The following is a 14,811-nucleotide window of genomic DNA, read 5'->3' on the forward strand; positions in this document are numbered from 1 at the left end:
AATCATTAAAAAAACCTGTGGCAGACTTAGCTGGTTTGGCTCAGTGGAGAGAGTGTCAGCCTGGGGACTGATGGGTCCTGGGTTCAATTCTGGTCAAGGGCACATATCTTGGTTGCAGGCTCTGTCCCAGCCCTCATCAGGGTGCATGTAGGCGGCAAGTAATTGATATTTCTCTCTTTCTCTCCCTCTACTTGCCATTCTCTCTAAAACTAAATGGAAAAATATCCTTGGGTGAGGATTAAGAACAACAACAACAACAACAACAACAAAACCCTCACTGCAGCTGATACCTGTTATTAAATTTGGAATGCTTTATAGAAACAGCTCTCTGAATTTGCTTGTCAAAATAGCTCACAGTTTTCTAATAGCAACAATAGTTATGCCGAATTATTCTATTTCTAGGCTTTTTGTCAAAACATTGACTCATGATCTAAGGAGTCTCAGATTATGAGCTTCTGTTAATGTACAATAGATAAATATTAAGTAGTATGTGTGTTTGGTAAATCACTCATGGAGTAAAAAATAGTTGTTTTTTTCTAAAGGTAATTCTATAAGTGGCAAGGAATATTGGTACAAGAGACAGTAATTTTAAAATCTTATCTGTTTACCTTCTTCCACTTCATTCTCTGAAATCCTAATATTCATTTTTTTAAAAATATATTTTTATTGATTTCAGAGAGAGGAAGAAGAGAGAGATAGAAACATTAATGAGAGAGAATCATTGATCAGCTGCCTCCTGCATGCCCCCCACTGGGGATCGAGCTTGCAACTCAGGCATGTGCCCCTGCTGGAATCGAACCCAGGACCCTTCAGGTCTCAGTCCAATTTGGCTCTATCCATTGAGCCAAACCAGCTAGGGCCTACTATTCTTCAAAACTCAAATGCTTGCCTCTGTTTAACTTCCTTCTCATACTAGTTAGGAGCCATCTCTTTCTTTCCTGAAGTGTTAAAAGCTTCTCATTTTTCTATCACACATCTGTCTGGCTCTAAATGGGCTATTCTCTTTGAGAGAGAATAGTGGCATATCTTCTTTAAAAAATATATATATATTTTATTGCCGAAGCCCGTTTGGCTCAGTGGATAGAGTGTTGGCCTGCAGACTGAAAAGTCCCAGGTTCAAATCCGGTTAGGGGCATATACTTTGGTTGCGGGCACATTCCCGGAAGGGGGTGTGCAGGAGGCAGCTGATCGATGTTTCTCACTCTTTATCCCTCTCCCTTCCTCTCTGTAAAAAAATCAGTAAAGTATATTTAAAAATATATTTTATTGATTTTTTTTTTTTTACAGAGAGGAAATGGGGAGAGAGAGCTAGAAACATTGATCAGTTGCCTCCTGTACACCCCCTACTGGGGATGTGCCCGCAACTAAGGTACATGCCCTTGACCAGAATCGAACCTAGGACCTTTCAGTCCGCAGGCTGACACTCTCTCTATCCACTGAGCTAAACCCGTTTCAGCATATCTTTTTTTTTTTTTTAGAACTCCCATGGGAATCTAAGCACAGTATTTTCACATAGTGGATGTTCCTTTGATGTTTGTTGAAAGCCTGCAATAAAGTAGAAATTTATATTTTACCATTTCCCACTTTTTTATAACTTTTTCATTTGACTTAGTTCAATGATGATAATAATAGTATATTAATAGGAAAGTTTGTTATCATCTTAGAGTGAATCATATTGTGGTCTTTAAATCCTCATTCGGCAGTTATTTATGCTGCTCTGAAAAAAATATATTTTCAAGAGTAATATTTAATACTTTTAAACTCAAGTCAGTGCTGCTGAGGGAAGTAATTTCATGAGTTTTTATTTTTTATTTTTTTGAAATTTCTTTTTTTTTTTTAAATCAATCTTTATTGTTCATATTATTACAAAGGTTCCTCATAATTTCATGAGTTTTTAATGGTATCTGTGCAAGCTTGCTGCTCTGCCCTGAAACTGCAGAAGTCCTCATGCTGAGGGATGACTGGGTGCTTCCCATTCAACCCAGCCATGCATTCCTTAGTTGGGTCTGAGTGCTCTGTTTTACTGTCAGTAAGAAGTTCCCTTAATTGCATTTTTTAACTTTTTGAGATTGTGAATAAGTTTGATTGCATTTTAAATCTTCAGCCTTCTTTTTGATAAGTAGAGTGTATTCTGATTTTCAGAAAGACATGTTTACTCCAAGAGGATTGTCAGATGTCCAATTGTACAGAAATCACAGACACGATTAATCAAATATTAAAAGCAATTATAGCAATTTCTTTTAAGGGAAAAACAAAGTATTCTCATTTCCATTTTGAATTTCTTTGAATCCATTTTAACGCTTTACAACTTACTTCTTCTGAGTTCAGAGTAGTTTGTTGATATCTGCTATTTTTACGAAGTCTTTCTGAAGTAGGTAGGGAACTTTCATTACTTAGGGAATAAAGAGGTTTTCCTATCTTTCTCTATGTTACTTACCTGGGTCACATAGCATTGCAGCTAGAAACTGTAACCAAATCTCCTGGTTTCAGAATCTTAACCTTAATTTGTACTTCAGAAGGACTTTCAAACTGGTTTGAATTTAGTTGGAGGTTGTATAGTAATTTTTCAAGGAAAAAATACTATTGGGCCTGTTAAATGGTTTCTTCAGTACTGTTCCTCTTGAATTAGCGAGGGGTCATTGGGTGTGGTGTGGGTCATGAGTCTGGCAGCAGACTCTCAGGCCAGCCAGTGTACACCTTAAAAGGTCAAAATTCAAGGAACCATAGAAGTATATTCATTCTGACCAATAAGACATCTTGACAACATCCAGTGACATATAAGGGTAGGATCTGCTATTTCCTGGATCTACTAATGATGTCATTTCTATTATAAAATAATGTGAAGTCAGCACAAGGGTTTTGTGAGTAGAAATGCCAATAAACCTTGGCTCATCTGAATGACTAGTGCTAGAAAGACAGGGTGCCTAGGCAAATGGTCTCTGCCCTCAATAGTCCAGTAAGTTGACTTCAAATTGTGGTTTCTCACTTTGTCGAAACTGAGAAGGCCTAACACAAATGTGAAGGGTGAGACAATTCCTTTTAAAGACTTTTCATGAAAATCACTTTCATTAAATTAATACACTTACATGTAAATGTTGTGTAGGGCTTCTTTTGGCATGAAAAAATGAAAAACTGTTTCAGAACTCCTCCATGTCCTCTGGGAATATGAGTGATGATTTCATTACCTAATCAAGAAAGTGAAAATGAAGGGCTGTGCAAATTGATGCTGCGCATGTAATCAGAGGCTTTGCATCTGTGTTCAGGGCCAAGATAGCAGACATGCGCTCAGGGGCACAGGGTTTGGTGCTTGTGTAGACAGTGAAATGGGCAAATGGTGAGAATTGCTTAAAACTGGATTTAACAAAAGTATGAGCCCTTTCTTTGGGTTTGCTAATTTGAGATTTGGAAAAGAAGTAAATTGTTTTATGTAGCCAAACAGATTTATTTTGTTTGCGGATAAAAATAGTAATGAAAATATCCTTTTGCAGTTTTTATGATTCAGTTTGTTCTGAAGCAGACCCTAGGCTCACAGTCTATCAAGATATGGTATTGGAGCCCTAGGCAGTTTGGCTCAGTGGATAGAGCATCGGCCTACGGACCTAAGGTTCCCGGGTTTGATTCCTCCCCGAACCTGCAACCCTTCAGTCCACAGGCCAGTGCTAGGACAGAATACTAAAAAAAAATATATATATATGTATATGTATATATATATATGTGTATATGTATATATATGTATATATATGTATATATATATATACACACACACACACACACACACACGCACGCACGCGCACACACACTTTTATTGGCTTCAGAGAGGAAGGAAGAAGAAAGATAGAAACATCAATGATGAGAATCATTGATCAGCTGCTTCCTGCATGCCCCCTACTGGGGACTGAGCCAGCAACCTGGGCATGTGCCCTTAACCAGATCAAACCCAGGACCTTTCAGTCTGCAAGCAGAGGCTCTATTCACTGGCTATGGTCTCAGAATATTCTTATTACTCTTTGTAGCACCACGATTAGTTTTTCCTTCTAAGTGTGAGGTCTTAAATTATGTTACTGGCTAAGAGGGGCTAATTGTTACTTCCTTTGCTATCTTCCCGTCAGATCCTGAGTCAGGGGAATTAGAGAACCTGTTTTCTGGTTTTACTAATATAGTTGTACCTATCAGTTTTCAGTGGAGAGAAAAAATACAACCAGAAGTCTTAAGGGATTGTTAGTTATTTGGGATGGGCTTGGTGCTAGCTGTGCCTATCTAATTAAGGTGGCTCACAAGTAGTATATGAAAGTGCTAGAGAACACATTTCATATTGAGGGTCTCAGACAAACCCTGAACAACTTGGGTGCACATGCCTATGTTATTTCAGAGCTGCTAGCAGTGTATACTGATGTTTGTTTCTTTCCCACGATAGCTGTCGAGTGGAATGTCATGGCCAGTTCCTCGGACAGTGAAGATGACAGTTTCATGGCGGTGGACCAAGAAGAAACTGTGCTAGAAGGGACAATGGAGCAAGATGAGGAGTCCCACCCAATATTGGAGGTTGAGGAGACTAGACATAATCGGTCCATGTCTGAGTTGCCTGAAGAGGTTTTGGAATACATCCTGTCCTTTCTTTCACCATACCAAGAACACAAAACTGCAGCCCTTGTCTGCAAACAATGGTATCGACTTATCAAAGGTACTGGGGGACAGAGGGACAGTGGACAGTGGAAAGGTTATTTATTTAAAATGTGTTTGAATGAATTATTTTTAAACCCCAAATTTTATTTTCTTCTTTTATTTAAAATTGATTTGTGGGGGAGGGGAGAGAAAAAGATGTGAGAGAGAAACATCAATTGCCCCCCTCCATGCACCCCAAATGGGGATCAAACCTGCAACCTAGATATGTGCCCTGACTGGGAATTGAACTTGCAACCTTTTGTTGTACTGGATGACGCTCCAACTAACTGAGCCACCTGGCCAGGGCTTTTTTCTCTTTTCTTCCTTAAACTTACTGTGGTTCTAAAATTTAGTGTTAGTTAATATTGTACATTTCCCTTTTCGTTTTATCCTAAATAGTTTTATGAACAGCTTGAATACTATAGTATTTAATCATTTTGCAGTTTCTTTTCTGCATATTCTTAGAGTTGATCTGGTAAATTGTATTGTTCTTGAACAGGCAAAGTAGGGATATGGGATAACAGTAATAGCTAACATTAAGATAGCTCTTACCATTGTCAGGCACTATTGTAACTGCTTTACAATCCTCTCAGCATGCTATAATAGATGAAGAAACTGACTGAGGTACAGTTAGGTAACTTATCCACAGTCACATAGATAATAAATGGAGGATCGAAGATTCACAGGCAGTCTGTCTTTAAAGTCCATGATGATACCATGTTATCTCTCAAAGTGGCTAGTTGTGGCAAATTTAGATTAGCGAAAGCATTTACCCTTTGATTTTATCTCTAAACAACACAGGCCTTATGGATATCTTTTACTTTTAAAAATGAGTTTCTCTCTTTATTTTCTAATCAAGATTTCAACTGTAGCTAAATGTTGAAATTACTGGCTGTAATTTTTAATTAATTGATAGCAGTTATAGTGGTTGTGCTAGGCAGCAAGTTTAGGTGTTCACCTATGCCGCCATCTTGGTTTTCTTGAATGAAAAAGAGACAGAGACAGACACTAATAATAATCTTTTATTAAGGCAAAGGTTCTATCAATTGGTTCTTTCCTGGTGGAGCAAGGCAGCCAGAAATATGAAAGCGAAAAACATTTATATAAGAATCAGCCTTAAAAGCTTTTTTTTGGCATCGGAGGGGTTCTCATGGGGAACGTGATCTTGTCACTTATCCAACTCCTACCTGAAGTCTACAGACTAGCTGTGTTGAAGCTGCTTATAACAGGTAGTACTAGTATGCACAACCTGCTTCTGTCAGGAGAGTTAGTGGACACTTCAGGAGAGACTGGCTCCTTATACTGTGGAAATAGATGGTTTTACCTCTTAAATAGAGGAGGAAGAATTTTGGATGAGGGGCTGTGATCTAATCACATGTATGAATGTATTATCGGGCATTTACTTATTTATTTCTCACTGAGGATAGTGGTATTTGTTTTTCTTCATTGATTCTAGAGAGAAAGGAAGTGGGAGGGAGAGAAACATCAGTGTGAGAAGGAAATATCAATCAGTTGCTTCTCAGTAGATTGCCTCCTGTACTCTGGTCCCCCCACCAGGGATCAAACCCACAATCTGGGTATGTGCCCTGACCAGGAATCAAATCATGACCTCCTGGTTCATAGGTCAGTGCTCAATCATTAACCATATAAGCTGGGCACACTTTCACTTTTTAAAAGACTTTCTTAATTATAAATAATGTAGTTATAAATAACAATCCATTATAAACTAATTATTATCTCCTTGTTTAAGATGGAGAATGCTTAGTTGCCATGGCCTAATAATAGATATTTACTGAACACCTACTATATTCCAGGTACTGTTTTACCATACTCTTTTATCACTCAGCTAAATTGTTCACCAGCCCCTTTGCCTTGGAGTAAATAATATCAGTTATTTTGATGTGTTGCATCATGATATAACATAAAGGGGAGCTGGTTACAGAGTGAGCTGATTTTCTAACTTTGAGCAAGTCATTTGACCTTCCTGAACCTGGCAAATGAAAGGATTGGATCTTCCAGTTTTAAAACTCTTATGACTTTATTTTATTTTTAAATAAAATTATTTATTGATTTTGAGAGAGAGTGAAAGATTGATTTGTTGTTTCACTTATTTGTGCATTTATTGGTTGATTCTTGTATGTGCCCTGACCAGAGATTAAACCTGAAACCTTAGCATATTGGGACAATGTTCTAATGAACTAAGCTACCAGGCCAGGTCTCTGTTTTCTTTCTTTGAATGAAAAATCAAAAAAAATTTGGAGTTCTTCAAAGAAACTTATGTTTTATAAAAGTTACAAAATACTTAAATTGTTTTAATAATTTGATTTACAAGTAAAGTGTCTAGGCTGAGGCCTTTGTTATTTTTGTCTTTAGGTGTAGCTCACCAGTGTTATCATGGTTTCATAAAGGCTGTTCAGGAAGGAAACATTCAGTGGGAGAGTCGGACTTACCCTTATCCTGGAACCCCGATCACTCAGCGGTTCTCACACAGTAAGTATTTACTGAGAAAGCAGATCCCACCCTGCCTGTGTTTCCAAAGACTACTTTGAGGCATGTGTTTTGTCTGGCTTTTTAATGATGAAAATGTAAAATGAGGACTTAGTATTAATTTTACAATCAGAATTAGGGAAGAGCATGAGCCTAAATACATTGTTGGTATTTTGGTATAATTTTATATTCTGCTTTTCATTGATTTTTTTTTTTTTTTTTGTAGTATTTCTCCAAAGATGTCAAGGTGTTATGCTTAGACTCTTAAACATCTGACATAATGTAAGATGAAAACAAAGGAACGACGTACACGAGAGTATTTCTAGATTTTTCTCTAGAGTTTTACAATAACTATTTTAACATAGTGTATGTTCAGCAAACACTGAATTTGACTGAAGATTATTGATTATAAAATATAAACTTATATAGTAAAATTATAAATAAAATGTCCCTGGAAAATAGATAGAGTTTTAAAGTTATTCTAGAATTAACTATTTTTTAAAATATATTTTATTGATTTTTTACAGAGAGGAAGAGAGAGGGATAGAGAGTTAGAAACATCGATGAGAGAGAATCATCGATCAGCTGCCTCTTGCACACCCCCTATGGGGGATGTGCCTGCAACCAAGGTACATGCCCTTGACCGGAATCGAACCTGGGACCTTTCAGTCAGCAGGCTGGCGCTCTATCCACTGAGCCAAACTGGTTTCGGCTAGAATTAACTATTTTAATTGATTTTTGTAGACACATTTTATTTTATTGTGATTCATATCCTTCCATCAAAGTGAAATTGAGATGTGGTATATCTTAGGCCAGTAAAGGTGCATTTATTAATGGGTCTGCAAAGAGATAGCTCACTGAGGGAGAGGAGTGAGAAAGTTCTCATAATTACTGTTTTAATTATATTGTTTCCCTTTTCAAAAACTTCAGTGCCTGTCTATTGCCTACAATTAAAAGCTAAACTTAGTATAATATTCAAAGCCCTTTTTCTTTTGACCTATGTCTCAATTCACCACTTCACCTCCCAACTTTTCCCAAGAGCTCTCCTCTTTCAAGCTATCACTTTGCCATACTAGTTTCTTCCTCCCTGGAATATTACTATCCGCTTAGCAGAAGCTTGCCTCTCCTTGAAGATTCAGTTCAAGTTCTAGCTCCTTTATGAAACCTTTTCTCAACTCCCTAGCTTATAAGAAATATTTTTCTGTTCTGAGCTTATGTTTATGTTGTTGCCTGGAATTCTAATTTGGCACTTAATGTCTTTCATTGTTAGCTTATAAATGTGTGTATTTTTTTAAAAGCCTATATTTTGAACTCTTGAGGGGAAGGAGAGTATATTGGTTATCTATGTTGCATAAAAAATACACCAAACTTAGCAGTTTAAAACAGCATTTGTTATCTACCAGAGTTTCCGGGGTTCACGAAATTGGGGGTGACTCAACTAGGAGATTCTGGCTCAGGGTCTCTTATGAGGTTGCGTTCAGTCTGACAGCCAGAGAGATAGTCACCTGAAGACTTGACTGGGGCCTTGGGGGTTTGCTTCCAAGCTCAAACAAGTAACTGACAGGAGGAGTTCCTTACTAACATGGACTGTGTAGAGCTGCTCACGACTTGGCAGTTGGTTTTCCACAGAATAAATGATCTGAGAGAGACAGAGACAGACACCAACAGAAGCCATGGTGTCCTTCACAACCTAATCTCTGAGATGAATACTGTCTTTTCTGCTGTATTTTATTGGTCACATAGAGATTGACCAAATGTATAAATACCAGGGAGTGAGGATCATCAGGCTGGTGGGGGAGGGGGGCGGGGGGAGGCTGTTGGGAGTGAGCAGATCAGCAGGGGGACCAGTTGGGGGCAAACAGGCTGTCAGTGGGGGTCAGTTGGGGTTGATCAGGACAGTGGGGGGGGGTAGTTTGGGGTGAGCAGGCCAGTGGGGAGGGAAAGTGGGGGTGAGCAGGCCGGGGGGGGGGCAGTTGGGGGCGAGCACACTTGCACAGGGGGGCCTGTTGGGGGTAATCAGGCTGACGGGGCCATTTTTGGGGCAAGCAGGGTGGTGGAAGGGGGCAGTGGGAGGCAAGCAGGCTGGCAGGCAGAGTAGTTAGGAGCAATCAGGCAGAAAGGCAGGGGAGTGGTTAGGAGCCAGCATTGTGAGAGGGATATCTGACTGCCAGTTTGGGCCCGATCCCTGTAAACTAGCAGTAGGACATCCTTCGAGGGGTTCCCAGATTGGAGAGGGTGCAGTCCTCCCCCTCCCCCTGTGTACGAATTTTGTGCACTGGGCCACTAGTATTTAATGAAATTATGGTAGGATTCTATGTTAGGTCCAATATTTATTGTTGAGGGAGGAATAACTTCAGTTACCTAGAGATAATTGGTATAAGAAGTAGAGACAGCGTTTCTTTCTTTCTTTTTCTTTTTCTTTTAGTTTTTTAAACTGTGAGGGAAATAGAATGAATCTAGGTGAAATAAAAACCAAAGTAGGAAATATTCAGAGGTGAATAATTATCATAGCAATAGTTTAGCTTTCTGATGAGAAAAGGAGAAAAACTTATTTCCATTAACTTACTTTTGAAAAAGTATAAAATAGAGGTATTTATTTAAAGGGGAAATAGAAAGAAATAGTACAATGAGTAAGCTCCCAGAATTTCAGAGATTGGTGGGTTTTGATACTGTTTTTACTCAAAAATTGTTTCATATCCAATTGAAATCTGGAAAAAGGTGCTATAGATTTTTTAAAGAAGTTCCTCTGTGTCTTATTGTCTCTTTTGGTCTCTCATGTTTCTTTCCATCTATCTACATGTTATCTAGCTGGTGAACTAAAGAAAACTATTACAGAGAAATAGGGTTTAAACAAGGAATTTCTTCCCTTAGTTCCTTCTTCTTTCAACCCTGTATTTATACCTTGAGATCAACTTTATTTCTTATACTCAGCTCATGTTGAGCTTGAGATCTGCATTTCTAATTCTTTGCTCCTAGTTCTGAAGAGATACACAGATGTTCCATGTTTAGTCAGCTAAAAGCAGAAGTCAGTAGTACCCTCCAAATTTTCTCCTCCCCCTACTTTAGTTAATGGCATTTATCATGCTTTCAATTATACAAGCTTGAAAACTTGGATCATCCTCAGTTCCTCTTTCTCCCAACAATAAAAGTAAAATCCTGTTGGTTTTATTCTGTCTCAGCAATCTCTTTCATGTTTCCTTTGTTTTACCATTACTCCCATGTATAATCTAATCATTCCATCTTTCCTAAGTTTTGTCTAAATAGTCTTCTTGCCTTTTCTCTTCACTTGAATCTGGATTAGACACTGTTGGCAATCATGTCTAAAACTGGGACAGTGCTACCTCTTAGGGTATTTGGAAATGTGTAAAGTCATTGTTTATTGTCCCGACTAGAAAGCATTATAAGCATCTAGTTAGGCAAAGACCAGGCAAATGGCCTGCAGTGACTGGGATGATCCCACACATAAAGAATTGGCCTGTTCGAAATGACAGGAGCTCCTGTCAGGAAACAGAGCAAATCTGAAACATAAAACCAGCCTTCTCATTCCTCTTCCAAAAAGCCTCGGCCTCGTTGCACTACACGTCAAGTTCCCACTCCAACTGGCTTTCAAGGCTCCACCTTACCTTTTCAGCCTAACAGTGCTGTTGCCTCCTTACGCAGCCAGACCACACAAGGCTCCTTGTCATGTCTTAAACCCCCTACTTCATGACTTTCCTTGGATGCCCTGATTTCATTTTCCCTTTTCCTCCTATTCTTTTTCTGTCCCAGTCTTGGTTGTCCCTCATTAATTTACTGAAAATGTCCTATCCTCTAAAATCTATCTCAGAAGCAAAGCCAAAAGCCATCTTCAAAAACTACTTTCAGATTCCTCACCATGGTAATTAAACTCTTTCTTCCTCTGCTTATACTCCTCTTATACACTTCATACCTTCCCCTATCCTATGTAATAAAAGCCTGTCCCCTTGGGCAGTCATTCGACTGGGAGTTTGACCAGGAGTTCAACCGCTTGTTATGATGTGTGCTGGCCACCAGGGGGCGGCATGGAAAATGACAGGCTTTGGCGATGCGCTGTGACCTCTCTGTTACCTGAGGTCGGGGGTGATGGGAACAGGACTGAGGTATGGTGAAAATGCAGGTGTCCACTGAGCTTGCTCTCACTTCCCTTGCTACCCTCCCCCGAGACACCAGGGGTCGCACTCCAGATGCTGGGCGCCTGCAAGGAGGCGCAGCCTCGCGGCCGCTGGGACCACAGGGGCCAGTTGGGCTCCCCATAGGTTCGCGCAGAAGTGGTCTGCAAGGTTGGCGGGGAGAGAGCGTGCTGCCCACCTGGCTTCTGTGCGGAACCGGTGGGTGTCCTGTGCTGCGCCCTGGCCTGCGGCTTCTGGCCTCACTTACTGCATCTCTGCGTGGGGACTCGGGCGGAGGTGGGCGAGCTGGGGCCCAGGTGCTGCCCAGGGTCCAGAGGCCAGCTGGGACCTGCCCTTCCACACCAGACATTCACGCTTACATCGCTGGCCATGCCTAGGGACTGCACCCATGTACCATGAATGAGAAACATGCAGATTGAGTTGCTAGGAAATTGAATTAAAGGAAGATTTGCTAAAAAATGTTTTAAACTGCAAAATGTTTATAGTTGATAATTTATTAAATTCTGTGAAATTAAATGTAACAGAGATATGAGCAGTACTGTTTCTTTCCTAAGTATAAAAAATAGTAATAAATAAAAATATCTGGGACAAAAAAGGCAGGGGAAGTAAAATAAAGTCAGTTCTCCTGTGTTTTTTTGTTTCGTTTTTTTTTGTTTTTTTTTGTTTTTGGTGAGTGCGTGATCAATCATGCAAGCCTTGATTAGACGGTCCTTTTCAGATTGTAGGGTGTCCTTTTCAAATGGATGTAGTGGTCTGTTGAGTCCCCAGCATCATGCCTAGAAAAAAGTTTTAGTGTTTAGGCTCCAGATACGGTCAGAGCATTCCACACACATGCAAATTGTGTTCCTGCAATAGCCAGCAGGCCCAGACTGGGTAACCAACCTTGCTTGTTCCATAGTTATGTAATTACAGGCCCTATCAAATATGTCCTGGCTTGTAGATGTGAGACACATGACAGCATAGTCTCTTTAAGCATGGGATAAATGCCTCAGGACCTTTCTCTGGAGACAAGTGGGGGAAACAAAAGAGACTTTTAACAACCGAAAGTGCAAAAGTTAGAGTGGACATTTACTGAGTGACTACCAGGCATCATGGAAAATATGAAACAACTGGAAGATCTTACATTTGAGAGGAATGTAATATAGGAGGGAAGTATTCAGAATGCTGAGATTCATTCGCTTGCTGTTTGTGTAATTGTAATATTTGACTTGCCTTTGAATAGGGATTATTATTAGGTCTTAACTTGTGGTATGTGTCTTGCAATAATTGTTCATGGAACAATCAAGCCCATTTCCAAAGGTTGAAGAGGTTTAGCGGTTGGAGTAAACGTTATTTCTTAGCAGAGTATTCATACTGTACTATGAACTGTAACATTTGTTTGGTACATTCCAATGGTCTAGATGTTCTGAAAGGAAAATATTCTCTTTGGGTGGAGAACGTTGGTAAAAGGGAAATGACTATCTGAGCACTGGTATTTGCTTATTTTCTTATTTTTTCTACAAGACCCATTGAACTTGTCCGGTTTCCCCACTCTCACCCAAACCTATAGTGTCTTAAATAAAAATAGACATTAAACAAAGTTCATTAGGATGCCTAAAATATTTGAGTGGCCATTTTCTCATTCCATTATATCTGAGTTCTAAACTTAGCTGCCTTAATTGACTCCCTTCCTTTCCAAGCTTCGTTGATAATTGACTGCTGGACATTGAAAATAAAGTGTGTGAAACTTGTCGTTTCAGTCCTATTATCTTTGCGGAGTCTGGGCTGTGCCTTCCTCTTGCAGAAACCTTTGTTTGCTCAAAGAGAAGCAGGAAAATGCCGAATGCCTTATTTTAGTATAGGATTAAAATACACGTGGTTGAGAACCTCATGGGGCCCAGCTGCTGGCTGGGTTTTCAATCCAAATAGAGAAGAAGAATGTGTGCTACCTCTCTGATAAATAAAGGCACTGCACGCTTTGGCTACAGGAAGGAAGCAGCTGCTAAGAGTTGATCTTTGAGGAATGGTGCAAATAAATGAGCTCTGACTCTTTCAGCTATGAAATCATGAACTTGTTTATTAAACACTGTTAAAATGGACACAACTTAAGGTTTCATAAGCCATAGGACATTGCTAATTTCTGTCCTGGAGGTATGGATTATCAAAAGGAAAAGAATGTTCTTTTTTGCCTGTCACTAGTTGATTCAGTTCAAAATTTTCCCATTTGATGGAATAGTTCAAGAAAGGTATGAAAGACCAGACTATCTGAAGCTTAATTTAGCTCCTCTAGTGGAGATTAAAATATGGCTTCAGTAATTACTCTTTTTTTTTTTGTCTAATGTCATCTAATTTGATCCTTTGCTGTTTGTAGTTTTTAATAAATCTGAGACATGGGCAATGTAATTTAATAGGATTTTACTTCTCAATAGACTTTATTGTTGGGATGTGGATAAAAAAACTGATTTAGATATAGATTAGAATTTATTTTCAAAGACAAGGACAGTCAGTGGAAGTTGTGAGATCATTTAAATCTTCATATACCATTATAGCAGGGGTCCTCAAACTTTTTAAAGTGGGGGCCAGATCACGGTCCCTCAGAGAGCTGGAGGGCCGGACTACTAATTCCTACTGTAACACCTCGGCTGCGCTCACTGCCCAAAAAACCTGGCGGGCCGGATCAGACTCCTCTGCGGGCCGCATGTGGCCCGTGGGCCGTAGTTTGAAGACCCCTGCATTATAGTGTGTTTGAGTTCTGGGAATATAGTGACTATTTTGCAGGTGTGAGCCTATTGATGATTAGATAATATTTTTTATTTTTATTATTTTTTAAATATATTTTTTATTTTTTATAAAGAGGAAGGGTAAGGGATAGAGAGTTAGAAATATCGATGAAAGAGAAACATTGATCAGCTACCTCCTGCACACCCTCTGAGAATGTGCCTGCAACCAAGGTACATGCCCTTGACTGGAATTGAACCTGGGACCCTTCAGTCCAAAGGCTGACACTCTATCCACTGAGCCAAATGGGTTACGGCAGTATTTCTTTAAAAAAAAAAAAAATTTTTTTTATTAATTTCAGAAGGAAGGGAAAGGGAAAGAGAGATAGAAACATCAATGATGAGAGAGAATCATTGATTGGTTGCCTCCTGTACACTCCCCACTGGGGATTGAGCCTGAAACCCAGGCATGTGCCCTGACCAGGAATTGAACCCTGACCTCCTGGTTCATAGGTCGACACTCAACCACTGAGCCACACCTGCCGGGCGACAGTATTTCATTTCTTTATATCTCTATTCTCTTTAATTTCTTCGTTAATTTAAAAAGTGTGCAGCTCTATTACTGCAGTGTCAGAGGTCAGATGGTTTGGATGTACTTCTTTCACTGATTGAGATTACTAGGTGTAAGTGACTAAACACACTGTTTTATTGGCTCTTAACTCATCCTAATTTGGTCTTCCTAGTGTAGAGATTCCTTAAAGGGCCTATAGGGTGGGCTCAGTTAAGAAGGAAAAAAGGAAGGGTTATTCCCAGAGTTA

The 14,811-nt window shown here is 39.5% G+C and overlaps 1 protein-coding gene across 1 annotated transcript in view; it reads left to right on the top strand.

The window, feature by feature from the left end:
• FBXO42 (F-box protein 42) overlaps window positions 1-14,811 on the top strand; it is a 67,156-nt gene that overhangs the window by 14,441 nt on the left and 37,904 nt on the right. The window contains exons 2-3 of the mRNA XM_084875332.1: window positions 4,415-4,681; window positions 7,036-7,152. Of these exons, the coding sequence (XP_084731458.1) occupies window positions 4,432-4,681; window positions 7,036-7,152 (367 nt within the window). The 5' untranslated portion in view covers window positions 4,415-4,431. The remainder of the gene's footprint in view (window positions 1-4,414; window positions 4,682-7,035; window positions 7,153-14,811) is intronic.

Source organism: Pipistrellus hanaki (genome assembly GCF_964339955.1).
Source record: "Pipistrellus hanaki genome assembly, chromosome: 2".
Lineage (NCBI taxonomy): Eukaryota > Metazoa > Chordata > Mammalia > Chiroptera > Vespertilionidae > Pipistrellus > Pipistrellus hanaki.